Source organism: Cyprinus carpio, chromosome B9 (assembly GCF_018340385.1).
Source record: "Cyprinus carpio isolate SPL01 chromosome B9, ASM1834038v1, whole genome shotgun sequence".
NCBI lineage: Eukaryota > Metazoa > Chordata > Actinopteri > Cypriniformes > Cyprinidae > Cyprinus > Cyprinus carpio.
Genome location: NC_056605.1, coordinates 4,304,261 through 4,317,098, shown reverse-complemented (window position 1 = coordinate 4,317,098; position 12,838 = coordinate 4,304,261). Strand labels below are relative to the sequence as shown.

The 12,838-nt window shown below is 34.7% G+C and overlaps 1 protein-coding gene across 1 annotated transcript in view; it reads right to left on the bottom strand.

The window, feature by feature from the left end:
* Positions 1-7,368: 7,368 nt before the first annotated feature.
* LOC109045261 (prostaglandin F2 receptor negative regulator-like) overlaps positions 7,369-12,838 on the bottom strand; it is a 25,784-nt gene continuing 20,314 nt past the window's right edge. Inside the window, exons 7-8 of the mRNA XM_019063116.2 lie at positions 10,928-11,227; positions 7,369-9,257 (exon numbers count right to left, since the gene is read on the bottom strand). Coding sequence (XP_018918661.1) covers positions 9,091-9,257; positions 10,928-11,227 — 467 coding nt within the window. The 3' untranslated portion in view covers positions 7,369-9,090. The remainder of the gene's footprint in view (positions 9,258-10,927; positions 11,228-12,838) is intronic.

Sequence of the window (12,838 nt, the reverse complement as noted above, 5' to 3'; positions counted from 1 at the left end):
TTATATGAAGTGACGGGAACACTTTTTGTAAGCGAAGAAAACAGAAATAATCCTCTGTGTCTCTCCATATCACCATATGCTGCGTATGCTCTTCTGTATCATCTTCGCCACAAGAATGTGCTGTTTTCTTTCAAATCAAAGCTAAATACATGTAGAAACAGTGCATCTTTGTGGCGCAGATGACACAGAAGAGAAAAATGCAGCATACAGTGATATGGTGAGACACAGAGGAGACCGTATACAAAGGAATTCTTGAATAAAGTCGTTATTTTTGTTTTCTTTGCTTACAAAAAGTGTTCCCGCCACTTCATATAACCCAGATTGCACGGAGTATTCTGACGACGACTTTTATACCTTTTATGGCCCTTGACACTGTTATTTACTTGGCAGTCTATGGGACAGTCACAGGCCTCCCAGTTTTCATCCAAAATATCTTAAATTGTGTTCCGAAGACGAATGGAGCTTTTACAGGTTTGGAATGACATGGGGGTAAGTGATTAATGACAAAATTTTCATTTTGGGGTGGAGTATCCCTTTAAGACAAGATTCCATGAATTCTGATTCCCACACCTGGCGGATCTGAATGCAAGTTTGCAGTCAGTTGTAGAGAATTACACTTGACCTGGTCACCTGACACACCATCGGCACCCTGCCTTAAAGACATTTTTATTGATAAGGAGGACAAGAATGAGAACCTTACCACTATGTTGTTGTTTGCTAATTGCTATGGTTGTTTCATGTGAGGGAAAGGTTGCTGGAAAAGAGGAATTAAAAAACTCTTCTGGCCTTCAGACAACCACCTGCCAGTCCTCGCACCATGTCATTAAAAAAGAGACGTTACTGAAAGGGGTTATTGGAAACACTTTAATGCTTTTGATTAAAGATTACAAGGGCACATAACCTTAAAAAAACACAATGATGTGCATTGATGAATCATTTATAATAAATACTGCAACATTCCATAAAATAATAATAGTCCATTTTGATTTCAAGGTTTATTTTAGAATAAATTGTGAAAAAGTTTTAAAACTAACAAATGAGCATACTGCAATAGAATAATCCAATATAAAATCTATCCTAAAATATTATTACATTTAAACCATGACAATGTAAATAAACACAAATAATTTTTTTTATGAATTTTATTCATGAATGTCCCTCAGTTCCTTTCCATTAGGACTAATACATTTTTTATTTTTCTTAATATTGAGAAACTAATATAACTAATTAGTTTATTAGTTTACAAAGAAGACAACAGTGTCAATAAATAACCTGATTATTTATTTATTTATTTATTTGCTTGCTTGATGAATTTTTAATTAATGAAAATATTATATTATAATGTCAGGGCAGGATACAACTCCTAAAGTTAAAGTGAGATATGTCAAAGATAAGTCTAAGAGCTCCACTGTAGAGAAGTTCCCAGGTACAGAAAGTCAAAAAAGCGGTAGTGAAACAAACTTGAATTACATTTGCCTCAAGATTGACCATACATTAAACACTAGACAAAGCTGATATTTCATTCTCTAAATATAAAACAGTAAGGGTGGATGGTGGCGTCTGCTTGTCTGTGGTTATTTGAAATTGTACTAGTATTAAAAAATACTTCTGAGAAAGCAATTCATGCTCATAAGACTAAGTGTCTTACATACATCCTGCCTCAACCATTTTAAATAGAGACCGCAGAGGGCTGGACGGTTCTCCACAGCACACTGAATGTCAAAACAGAGTCAAAAACTCACCAACCACTAATGTTCTCTGTCATTTCAACTCCATGGGAAAAGAATTTAAAGCTAACATGTTAATCAGCTTCTTTACATTTTATACTGTGTAGTTCAGGTATTCAAAACTATTTCTAAATGATTTGATACTGTGTAAAATCAAAACATCTCCACCTGTGTCATGAGAGACACAGAAAATGTGGGTTAAGCTACAGAGGAAGAACACACTTTGTGCAGCCAAAGCCCTCACTTTGACCACAGTGTAAATGAAAATATAAATATGGCAAGAAAAGGAAATGCTGATAAGAAAACACGCAGCTGTGTAACTCCACGCTGTGCTTCAGACATTAAACTTTAAGATTATTTTCTATATTAAGTCTAACATTTAAGAGTCATTACACATGACATGGGCATTGAAGCACTGAATAAAATAAGGCATTGAAAGAATCACTCTCTGTGTCTTATTTTTAGGATGCCTTCTTGTGGCTAAAACCAGTTAAAAACAACAACAACAACAACAAAACAACAACAACAACGCTGATTAAAGAAGATAAACAATGTTCAGAATAAATTACTGAATTAATTCATATATTGACATTTATATATTCACATATATTTTTGGTTTCTCCGCTGCCACTGTTTTCTTTAAATCCAACCAAAGATTTTCAATGGAATGAGCCACTCAAAAACAGACTCAAGTTAAAGGCAGGATCCCTGAACCAAGCTTTGGCTGAATAATCATTGTCCTGCTGGAAAGTCTAAGGATAATCAAGCTTCAGTTTACACACTGAAGGCATCACAAGGCCAAATGGTCTGCTGCTAAAGCAAATCCATGACTTAAGTCACAGGGTCAAGATTTACACACATCCTGCAGTAGCAAAGCACCCTTATAACAAGACTGGCCTGTTTCTATGTTTAACCATTGCGATGGTGTTCTTCTGCTCATAAGCCTTGCCATTTTTGCGCTAGACATACCACAAATCCAGGGGTCTAGAAAGTTTCAGTTTGGTCTCATCTCTCCATTAAACATTCATCTAGAACTCCAGAGGCCTATCCAAATCTTTTATATTTTTATTTTTTTATTTTTATTTTTTTGCAGAGATATATATTAACAAAGTACAAATTATTTGTTATTGTGATGAATGGCCTACTGATTTTTGACATTTCTACTTTACCCAAGTATAAATATTTTTGTTGACTTACTTTTCCTTCACAACATTTTACAGAAAAAATACTTTTAAAACAATACATTTCTCTAGAAATTTTTACATTTGAGACTTAGAGTTAGGGACCCTCGTGGGAACTCTGAAACTGGAAGTAGGACGGTGCCTGCAAGCTGGATGGACGGTAAGCAGGGGGCATCCTGGATCCAAACCAACAATTTTTATTGCTGTTTCCAAAGATAGACTCCACTATTCACACTTCATATTATACATGCCACATACAATAAAGTACCAAAATGTACTATGGTATTACCATTGTGTTTTGGACATGCCAGAGTAGCCTACCATGTAAATATAATGGTACATGAATTTTATGCTATGAATAATCATGTTGTATGTACCATCTTATATTACCATCTGATACTTCAGCCTACCATTACTGTGCTTCGGTAGGCCTACTGGCAAATTACTCTTGTGAGGAGCTTTAACCCTCTGGTGTTGTTTGGTCATTTTAGACCGAAAAAATAAAAAGTTTTGAATTTATATTCTTATGACTTATGTCTAACAAAATGTCTTTCTCTGTGTTCAGGTTTGACTGTAGTAAAATTAATCAAATCAACACAAAAAAATAAAATAAATAAAACTTTACAAAAAGTTGACTTTGAGAATGTCTAAATAAATATATATCCAAATCCACAACTTAATAAAAATAAGTATTTATGTCTAAAAACATCTAGGGAATTTTAAGCTATATAGCAATCTAGTGGCTAAACATGGAATTGCAGATGTCTTTCTTTTTTTCACTCCCACCAGATGGCACTGATCTGCCTTCAAAGATTGGAATTTAAAAGCATTTTACATTAAATTCTGGCATAATTGAAAAGTAATATAAAAAATACTATAAAAAAAGTATTATTTTCAATGGAAAATCATAATTATATATATATATACAATATATATATATATATTGTTGAACAAAAATATTATTAAATTAATTTAATAATATTTAATAATATTAAATTAAAAAAAATACATTTAAGGTGTTCGGTCAATTTTGAATGCAAACAACACAAGTGTGACCCCCAAATGAACAATACAAGAGGGTTAATATTCTATAGAAAACAATACGTTGTAGAAGTAATATGCGTGTTTATATTGTAACACTATGAATGTTAGAGTCTAAGAATGTTAAGAGTGTACACCAATGTTTACTGTGAAATACTCTGTTCACGAATATATGTAGAATAAAATAAAATATTTTTGTATTGTACAATAAAGCATGCTCGTGTTTATGACTACAAAATCATGTTTTTTTTTTTTTTTTTTTTTTTTTTTTTTTTTTTTTTTTTTTTTTAAGTTATGAGTGGGTAATATTAGTGATTGCTAATGTAATAATATAATTACTCCTGATATCAACATGATAACAGATGTGGTTATTTTTTGTTTTTATTATTTATTTTTTGGTGACCAGATACATTGAATACTACACTTCATATTGCTTTTTCTCTGAGAGTGTACCAACATCAGAAGCCGTTCAACTACATTGGGCTGATATTCTACTCATATATGGTAAAACAGGCTCCATGACTACTGATGATGGGTCTGTTTTATTCTTAAATCCATGGAAAGAAGCAGCAAACAGATCAGAAATACCAGGTAATGTTTACTTGTTTCAACAGTTGAACAGGGTCTATTTCAGGAATGACATAAAGGTGTTTGACTGTTCATGTCTCTGTGTTAAGATCAGTGTGCTCAATAATGTGTCTTTGACCTTCACTATCCTCCTGAGACCGTGCATCTTCATATGAGGGCATTATATTTTAGTGAATTTCTCTAAGAATATACATAGCACAGTTTTAAGTCTGGATGTTCTTTACAGAGCACATTCAGGGCTTTTCAGAGATACTAAACGTTTGGATGTTTCACCATGACCACTTCCTCTCCTTGGTCTTCAAAAATGTCTGATATTAATTTAGTGACACTCTTATGGAAATATGATAATATTTTGTAATTATCATTTAAATCTGACAAATTTTCAACTGTGTCATACATCAACATCTCAGAAAAAATGTTATGGGGTTTCAAATTAAAATATGACTTTCTATTACGAAACAGGACGTTGATTTCGTACATGTTCTCATATGAGGACACCGGGAATAAAATAATGTTTATTACGCATTTTGGGAGACACAATAAATGAACAGGGTAAGAAATTATATTTCAATATTCCTATGAAATATTATATATTATCATGAAAATCTTGCCAATTATTACACTTCTTTTTTTATTACATGTTGCCCCAAAAACACATTAATATGCAAATTAGATTTAGTTTATAGATACATTATATATAAAGAGAAACCTGTTTATGACCATTTTACACACATTTTGCATAAAGAAAAATTGTATATCAAATCATTGTTATAACACAGTTGAGAATTATCTTTATACAAAGTTTGATCAAAAAAAAAAAAAAATCCTGAAAACTAAAAATGTATTGGTTAAAAAAAATCTATTGTTTTTGCCTATGCATGTTCATTCACGTCTTTTTATTTATTTATTTATTTATTATTGAGCCCCAATGTCCTCTACCAAGGACGTAGCATAACTTATGAACGAAATATCATTTTTTATTTATTTAACTTTTTTTTATGCTGTAAACAATGTAAAGACATGAAAATTTTTTTTTTTAAAAATTCCAAAAATGTTTGGCCGGGTCTCCAGAGGCTATCTTGACTATACTGTGTTGTAAATAAAATACAAATAATCAAAACCCCCATTATTTTAGTCTTCTCACATTCTTTCTTACCTGCCACACAGTCACAGTTACACTGATACCTTTTATTTTATTTTTTTCGTGAATGAGTTGACAGGGTGATTTTTTACATTTTATAGCAAAAACTCTAGTCTACAGTACCACATCCAGCTCTCAAAAGTCTTGTGGACAAATGTTCTGTATGTGTTTTATGGCCTTATTTCAGTGACTTAAGAATTGTAGTTTTTCACTAACCACACATATATTTTGTGTCCACAAAAACACAAACATGTACATTCATGTTACTTACATGTTATCGTAGCCCAGTTTGTGCTGAATACAGTGTAATAAGACTTTAGCCATTAATATGTTTGTAAGATACTGAATAAAGCAGAAATGTCAGGGCAAGGTAAAACTTCTCCAGGGCCCCAAAACCCTCTCAGACCCCAGAGGTTTAACAAAATTCAGTTAGACCCAATAGGCACAACAGGGCAATCCCATTCAATGTATAGATGACTGCAGACATATCTACACTTCCTCTTCTTTCCTTAGTATGACTGTTTACATAGTTGCCATGGCTAGCATGGAGCATTAGCAATCAATAACACCACACCCGGCTTTGCCCTCGCTCAAATCTAATGCTGGTTTGCCAGAGCTCTTCTTTCCCATTCAAACCCAGCAATCAGTGCATTTATAGTCTGTGTTGAAATCAAAGCCAAATACATAACAATGTACAAGACAAGAAATCAGCCTTCTCAGACTGTCCAGTGTGTTAAAGGCACAGGAAACGCACTGGTTTTAATGAAGGACAGTGATGAATGCCTAGATGTGCAAATAAGGAAAAAGAAACCACCTCTGTATAATGGCATGACTCAGTGCCAACGGTCAAGACCTCTCAAGGCAAGACCTTATTTGCCTTTTGAGTGCTTAAAAATTTGTAAAGAATTAGTTAAACAAGTTCAGATGCTCTAGAAATAAATTCTTCCTGACATCACACAATGACCCGGATGACTAAGAACCATCATAAGCATTCATAAATGCAGACAGGAAATCCAATGTTGAGACTTGTTGAGAGAGTTACAATGAAGTCATTTAGTCTCTAACATTAATGCTTTAGAGGACAGTAGGTAGAGCAAATATCAAAAGAAAATTTCTAGGACATGTCTAGGACAGTTTAGATTTCAACATTGGGCCCTACTCAATATCTTCTAAACAAAACTTAACAAAGGAAACAAAGTTTATATCAAATGCTTTACAAATTAAAGTTTCAAATATCAGTATTTGTGTAATTGAGACAAATACAGCATTATTAAATGGTTGCATGAATGAACTTTGTGCTAAAATGTGTTAAAACTTGTTCAATGTTTACTGTATATAAACAAGGATCTTCCACAATTTAATACTCTTCAGAAGACGAAACTCATAGCCAATATTGCATATAAGATACATTCTCGGCAAACAGACCAGATGAAAGGGGGAGATTATCAGTGTATAACTTACACTTTCAGAACGAAAATTCATATGGACTATAATTTTAAGGGACTTCAGTGGGCTTTGTCCTTTTTGAAGTAAAAAAACAAAACAAAAAGTAAACAGTAAATAAACTTTCATTTTTTATTAAGCTATTACAATTACATTAGCAATGGTTCTCACCCAGGAGACATCAGTAGTTAAATAATAACTCATTAGTGTATTATATGTTATATATATATTAAAATATTCTGAATTAAGATGGGTAATAAAAAATAAATAAATAAAAAACAAGGTGTAAATTGAAATGTCTATTTTATCTTAAAAAAAAAAAAGTTTTAAAACAAGCAACTTACAGCAGAATTACCAGAAATATCTTAACCTATCTGGGACAACAAGGGGCCTCAAGTCAAAGAGGTGAAATTAAGTAAATGAGGCAAAGTAGATCGGAAATGAAATAAAAGACAAAAAAGCGTCAGTTGTGAGGAAAGAAATATGACTGTAATTTCATGCATATAAAACACATCTTCATTAATAATTAAAAAATGAGACAGAAGCATTTCCCAGGGTTTTCTCGTCAGGTTTGGGATAAACAGAAATCTCAAGTCAACACATTGTTATACTTTTTTTTTATTATTATTATTGAGAAATACATTTTGTTGGTTTGCCATTAAGAACTAGAGTCAGTCATTAAATAACAAAACAAATAGAAAATACTTATTGCCTCTTAGAAAAAAAGAGAGAGATGGTAAAAGCGCATAAAATTTCACACAACTAACAATAAAAAAATAACAATTCTAAAACACAACAACAAAAACATCCATTTAATAATATCCATAAATGAACTAAAGTAAAACAACTTGGTGAAATTCCTTTTGACATCTGTCTATAAATGTGGCTCTGAATAGCTCTCTCACTCTACAATGAAACCACCTCTCGCACATACCGCCAGCTTCCCTTCTCAGAAAACACTTATCTGCCCACATTGTAGATAAAGAGCATTTGTACTAAAGGATCTACTACAATCATGTCAGTGCTGGTCAGTTCTGTCAATATCGGCATAATGAGTGCATTCTGACAAGAAAAACAAAGCAAGTTCAGGAAACTGAGATAAATATTGGCATTTCTCATTGTTTGTTGGCAGGAAAGAGCAAGTGAGGAATGAGTTAATGCCAACAGTGTGGATATCAGTTATCAGGGCCTTTGAAATTCCTCTAACCAGACAAGCAATCTTTAAGGCAGGCTGCTCAAAGCCAAGCCACGGACTGACAGCCTGTTGGGTCTGTTCCCTCCAGTGGTCACTTCTGGAGCCCAGAATAATGCAGTGCAACCTTGAACCCATCCATCAACCTTTTCTTTTAGTCTGTGGATCAACGCTACACTTTACCAAAGAGAGGAAAGGTCAGTTATTTTAGGTTCCCCACTGTTGGTGGCATAACTCTGACAGGCAGGCGGGTAGGGGGGCATGACGGACGTCCGCAGACGATGTGACAAACAAAGCCTCTGGGATGGCAGCGGTTTAAAAGGTCAGTCTAAAATTTGAGTTTCTGTCACACTCATAACTGACAGGTTCTTGGCTCTTTCGTTAGAGTCCTTCCTATTAATTGCTATAAAATAATCGTCATCAAATGTACAAAGTGTAACATTGCTGGTTTGGCCAATGTGCAGCCCCAAGTTTGTACTAAACGAAAGATTTAATTCCTAGTGCTCTCATCCTATCAGCAGTCAGGATGTGTAGAGGGGAAAAAAAACATTGGATGGGGCCATCAGTGCTCTATTCCTGAGAATAATAAGTGTATTGCTTCCAAGTAGGAATATGGAGCAGTCAGCTAGAGTGGCTCAATCCTCAGAGTGCATATAAACAGGTTCTCCATCTCTCGTTAAGCAATGTGCAGATCCACATTCTGTCCCAAAGCATAATATATCAAGTTGGTTGAAGTGGTTTTAAGGCAGGATCACAGTGGTGCAAAGGGGGACTGGTTTAATCCATCTCCAGCTCCATAAGCTTGTTACGGGGACGCGGCGTGTGCATGGGGTTCCTGGAGAAACAGCAGTGGGCGACAGCAAGACCCAGCAGCACTGAGAGAAGACTAGCGATCACAGCAGCAGTCAAACCATATCCCACAGGCATCTTCAAAGATTCCCACACTGCAGAGTAACAAACAGAATGATTACTGTCAATCACAAAATTTCATAGCGACACCAGATTTGGGAAAATATAAAAGCTATGGAAGCAAAGTTTGGAAGGAGCAACTGGGGATGTTGATTTCCCACAGTCTTTGAGAACATCAAGTCATTGGTTCCTTACATGCAAAAGCACACAATTTTTGGGGACTTTTTATTTGTGACAGGCCGGTGGTACTAAAAAAAAAAAAAAAAAAACACATCAACCTCCCAGAACTCTTTAGAAATCTCCATCCCCAGAGATGGTCCTCCCAAACTTGCTTTATTGGTAGATACTGTCGCAACCTTCATGAAATGTTTTAGTAGCCGATCTTGAAGACCTTGATTATCTGGTTCAGGTGTGCTTAATTAGAACTTAGTCTAAACTCTGCCGGAAGGTGGCCCTCCAGGAGCAGGACTGGACACCCTTGGTCTATACACTATTGCCCTTTCCAAATATCCACACTTGTGGTCTTGACCACTTGAGAATGCGTGCACGCAACAGGAAGTAAGTGCGCAAGACTGTCCCAGTACTTAAAAACGCCAAAGCGCAGTGCCCTTAACACACACTATCTAAGGGTATCCTATTATGCATCATGTTCTGGAAATAAAATGTGAATAATTGAGAATTTTTGCTGAGATCTCACGAGAGCTTATGAAAACCTTTCTAGTGTAAGTTAAATTTGAATAATAACTAGATTTTACATATAATTTGGTAGTAAAACAAAGTGTTGCACGTTTTATTGGTGCAAAGTATATTTATTTAGTACAACATTTGCCACTAATTTTTATCACTTTATTAGAAGCTGATATAGGGACTACTGAACAGACATTTAGAAGTTTATTTTAAATTCAAAGTATTGAAAATAAAAATAAAGCTCTGTAAACATTTGTATTTTTACTATAAGTGTGTCCCATCAGGTAATGAAAAGTTCTACAAACACTTGTGGTCTTCATGCTCACTTGAAAACTACGGTCAAATTCAGGAAATACGTCATAAAAGTGGTCAAGTGCAAATACCGCATGTGTTGGCATTTGGACAGGGCATATATATATATATATATATATATATATATATATATATATATATATATATATATATATATATATATATATATATACACACACACACACACACACACATACACACACACTGTATATATACATGATATATATATATATATATATATATATATATATATATATAGTCATTATTTTGTAAGACCCGAACTAATAAAACAATCTGAGACTAATTTAAAGTCCAGAAAGTCTTTACTTGCTTGTTGTGAGAAGGGCATCATTTCACTCTTATCCCAATGTATCTAACAGAGATCAGGGTCGATATAGAGGGAATGTCTAAATTAGAGTGGATGCAACAGGCCAGTGGGTCTAAAGCAGGGGTCTCCAATCCTGCTACCATCATGCAGACTTAAGCTCCAGCCCTGCTCTAACACACCTGCCTGTAATTATCAAGTAACCCTGAACACACGGTTTAGCTGGTTCAGGTGTGTTTAAATGGGGTTGGAGCTGACATTTGCAGGACAGTTGCTCTCCAGGAGCAGGGTTGGAAACCCCTGTTGTAACAAGTTTTTCCATGCTTGCTATCTTTTTCTAGTGTATTCGGAAATGACTCTAGACATAACCAGGATTCTTACATTCTAGTTTGATAAACAGAAATGATGAAGTGGAGATGAGGTCATTCTCTTTGTTCCAGGCTCCAGTAGCAGGGGACAGGAGCCAGGGTGTGGCAGAACAGTAGTATTCTCCCACATCTCTATCCTGAATCTTGTGCAAGCTGAGGATAAACGTGTTCCGGTCGGTGCGCTCCAGACTGGTGTCATTGGAGCCGGTTTTCTTTACCACTCCCCAGCGGTCCATACTGATGAGAGGTTGCACTCCGTTATCTACAGCCCAGGCTTTTTTCTGGAACCAGCGCACTTCAAATGCCAAATCACCTGTGGGATGGACAGAGTAAAGCTAATTATTTAAGTCAACATGGAATCAAAATTGACATTTAAACCTCTTGTGTATCACAATCTAGTGTTAAGTGTGATCAAGTGTTGCTCTACAATATATGTAACCGGATATCCTGTTTCACTCACAAATACGTCTGATTATAGAAGGTTAATGGGTGGTATTCTACACTAACTTTAATCATGAGAGGTAACTCCAGGTGAAAGCATAGGTGGAGTCAATATGATTGTTCTTAGGTGTTGCAATGCTCCAAACAGCTATGCTGTTGCTGCAGCTTATTCAAGCAAGTGTGTGCCATAACCACAAGGGTATTCAAGTAGTGTATGGAAAGAAAACAAAGCTAAACAGTGTCTTTTAAGTGGTTCAATACCATATACACTCCCTGATGATCCACAGTGAGGCAGCAGCAGTCAGTCAGACTCAAGCAGGCCTCTACACGCTGTCCTCACTGCTATGTGTGGAATCTCAATGAAGGCCATTGGGTAATCAGAAACTGACAACCAAACCCACCACAGTTCACCACAGCATTCTGCTACTCATCAAGTAAAAACCAAGCCTATATCTCAAAATAGAATCCCATGTGAACAGCAGACTACTTATGATTATTAAAGTGTATGGATCCTCAAATTTATTGATGAGTTTGTGACATTTTAATTGTTCACAATTGCAGAATTGTTTTAGTTATATCTTGAAAATTCTACACTATATATTGATATTCTCTGATATAGCTTAATTTTTTTTTTTCTTTCTTTTTTTCATTATTTCAAACGATTAAAATATAGCTATTACTATTTTTATATATGTATATATAAACATTTAAGTTACGTTTTAAAAGTTTGGGGTGCTTAAGATTTTATACATGATTTGAAATTAAGTGTCTTAGACTCATCAATGCTGCATTTATTTGATCAAAAATACAGTTACAATGTTAATATTGTGAAATATTACTACTATTTCAAATAACAGTTTTCTGTGGTAATATATTGTGCAATGTAATTTATCCCTTTGAAGCAAAGCTGAATTTTCAGCATCATTACTCCAGTCTTTAATGTCACATCCTTCAGAAGTAATTTTAATATGCTGATTTGGTGCTCAAATACATGTATTAAAATTATTAATGTTATGAACAGTTGTGCTGCTTAATATTTTAGTGGAACCTGTGATACTTTATAACAATGTTAAAGTCTTTACCGTCACTTTTGGTCAAGTAATAATTATTATCTTAACCCTAAAGCCTATATGCATCTATATACAAACAAACAAGAATGTTGAGATATAACTTTTCTGCCTGCTCTCGATTATACAGTAATCAATTACCTTACAAATTAATCTCCAAATTAGATTTAAGATCCATTCCAACTATGATGACGCTAGACGGGAAAATAAGGAAAGGCTTTGACACTGTGGCCCTGATCAGATTTACATACATATATCCTTTCATCAGTGGATGAGGAATGACAGGCCCTGACTAACACTTACTGTACTTCCGGGCCCAAGGGTGGACGAACAGCACTCATAAAGGCTGAGTTGATCGTTCCTCACATTTGCTGGATGGTTGTGTCTTTTCTACATTTAAGCTGTCTGTAGTGACT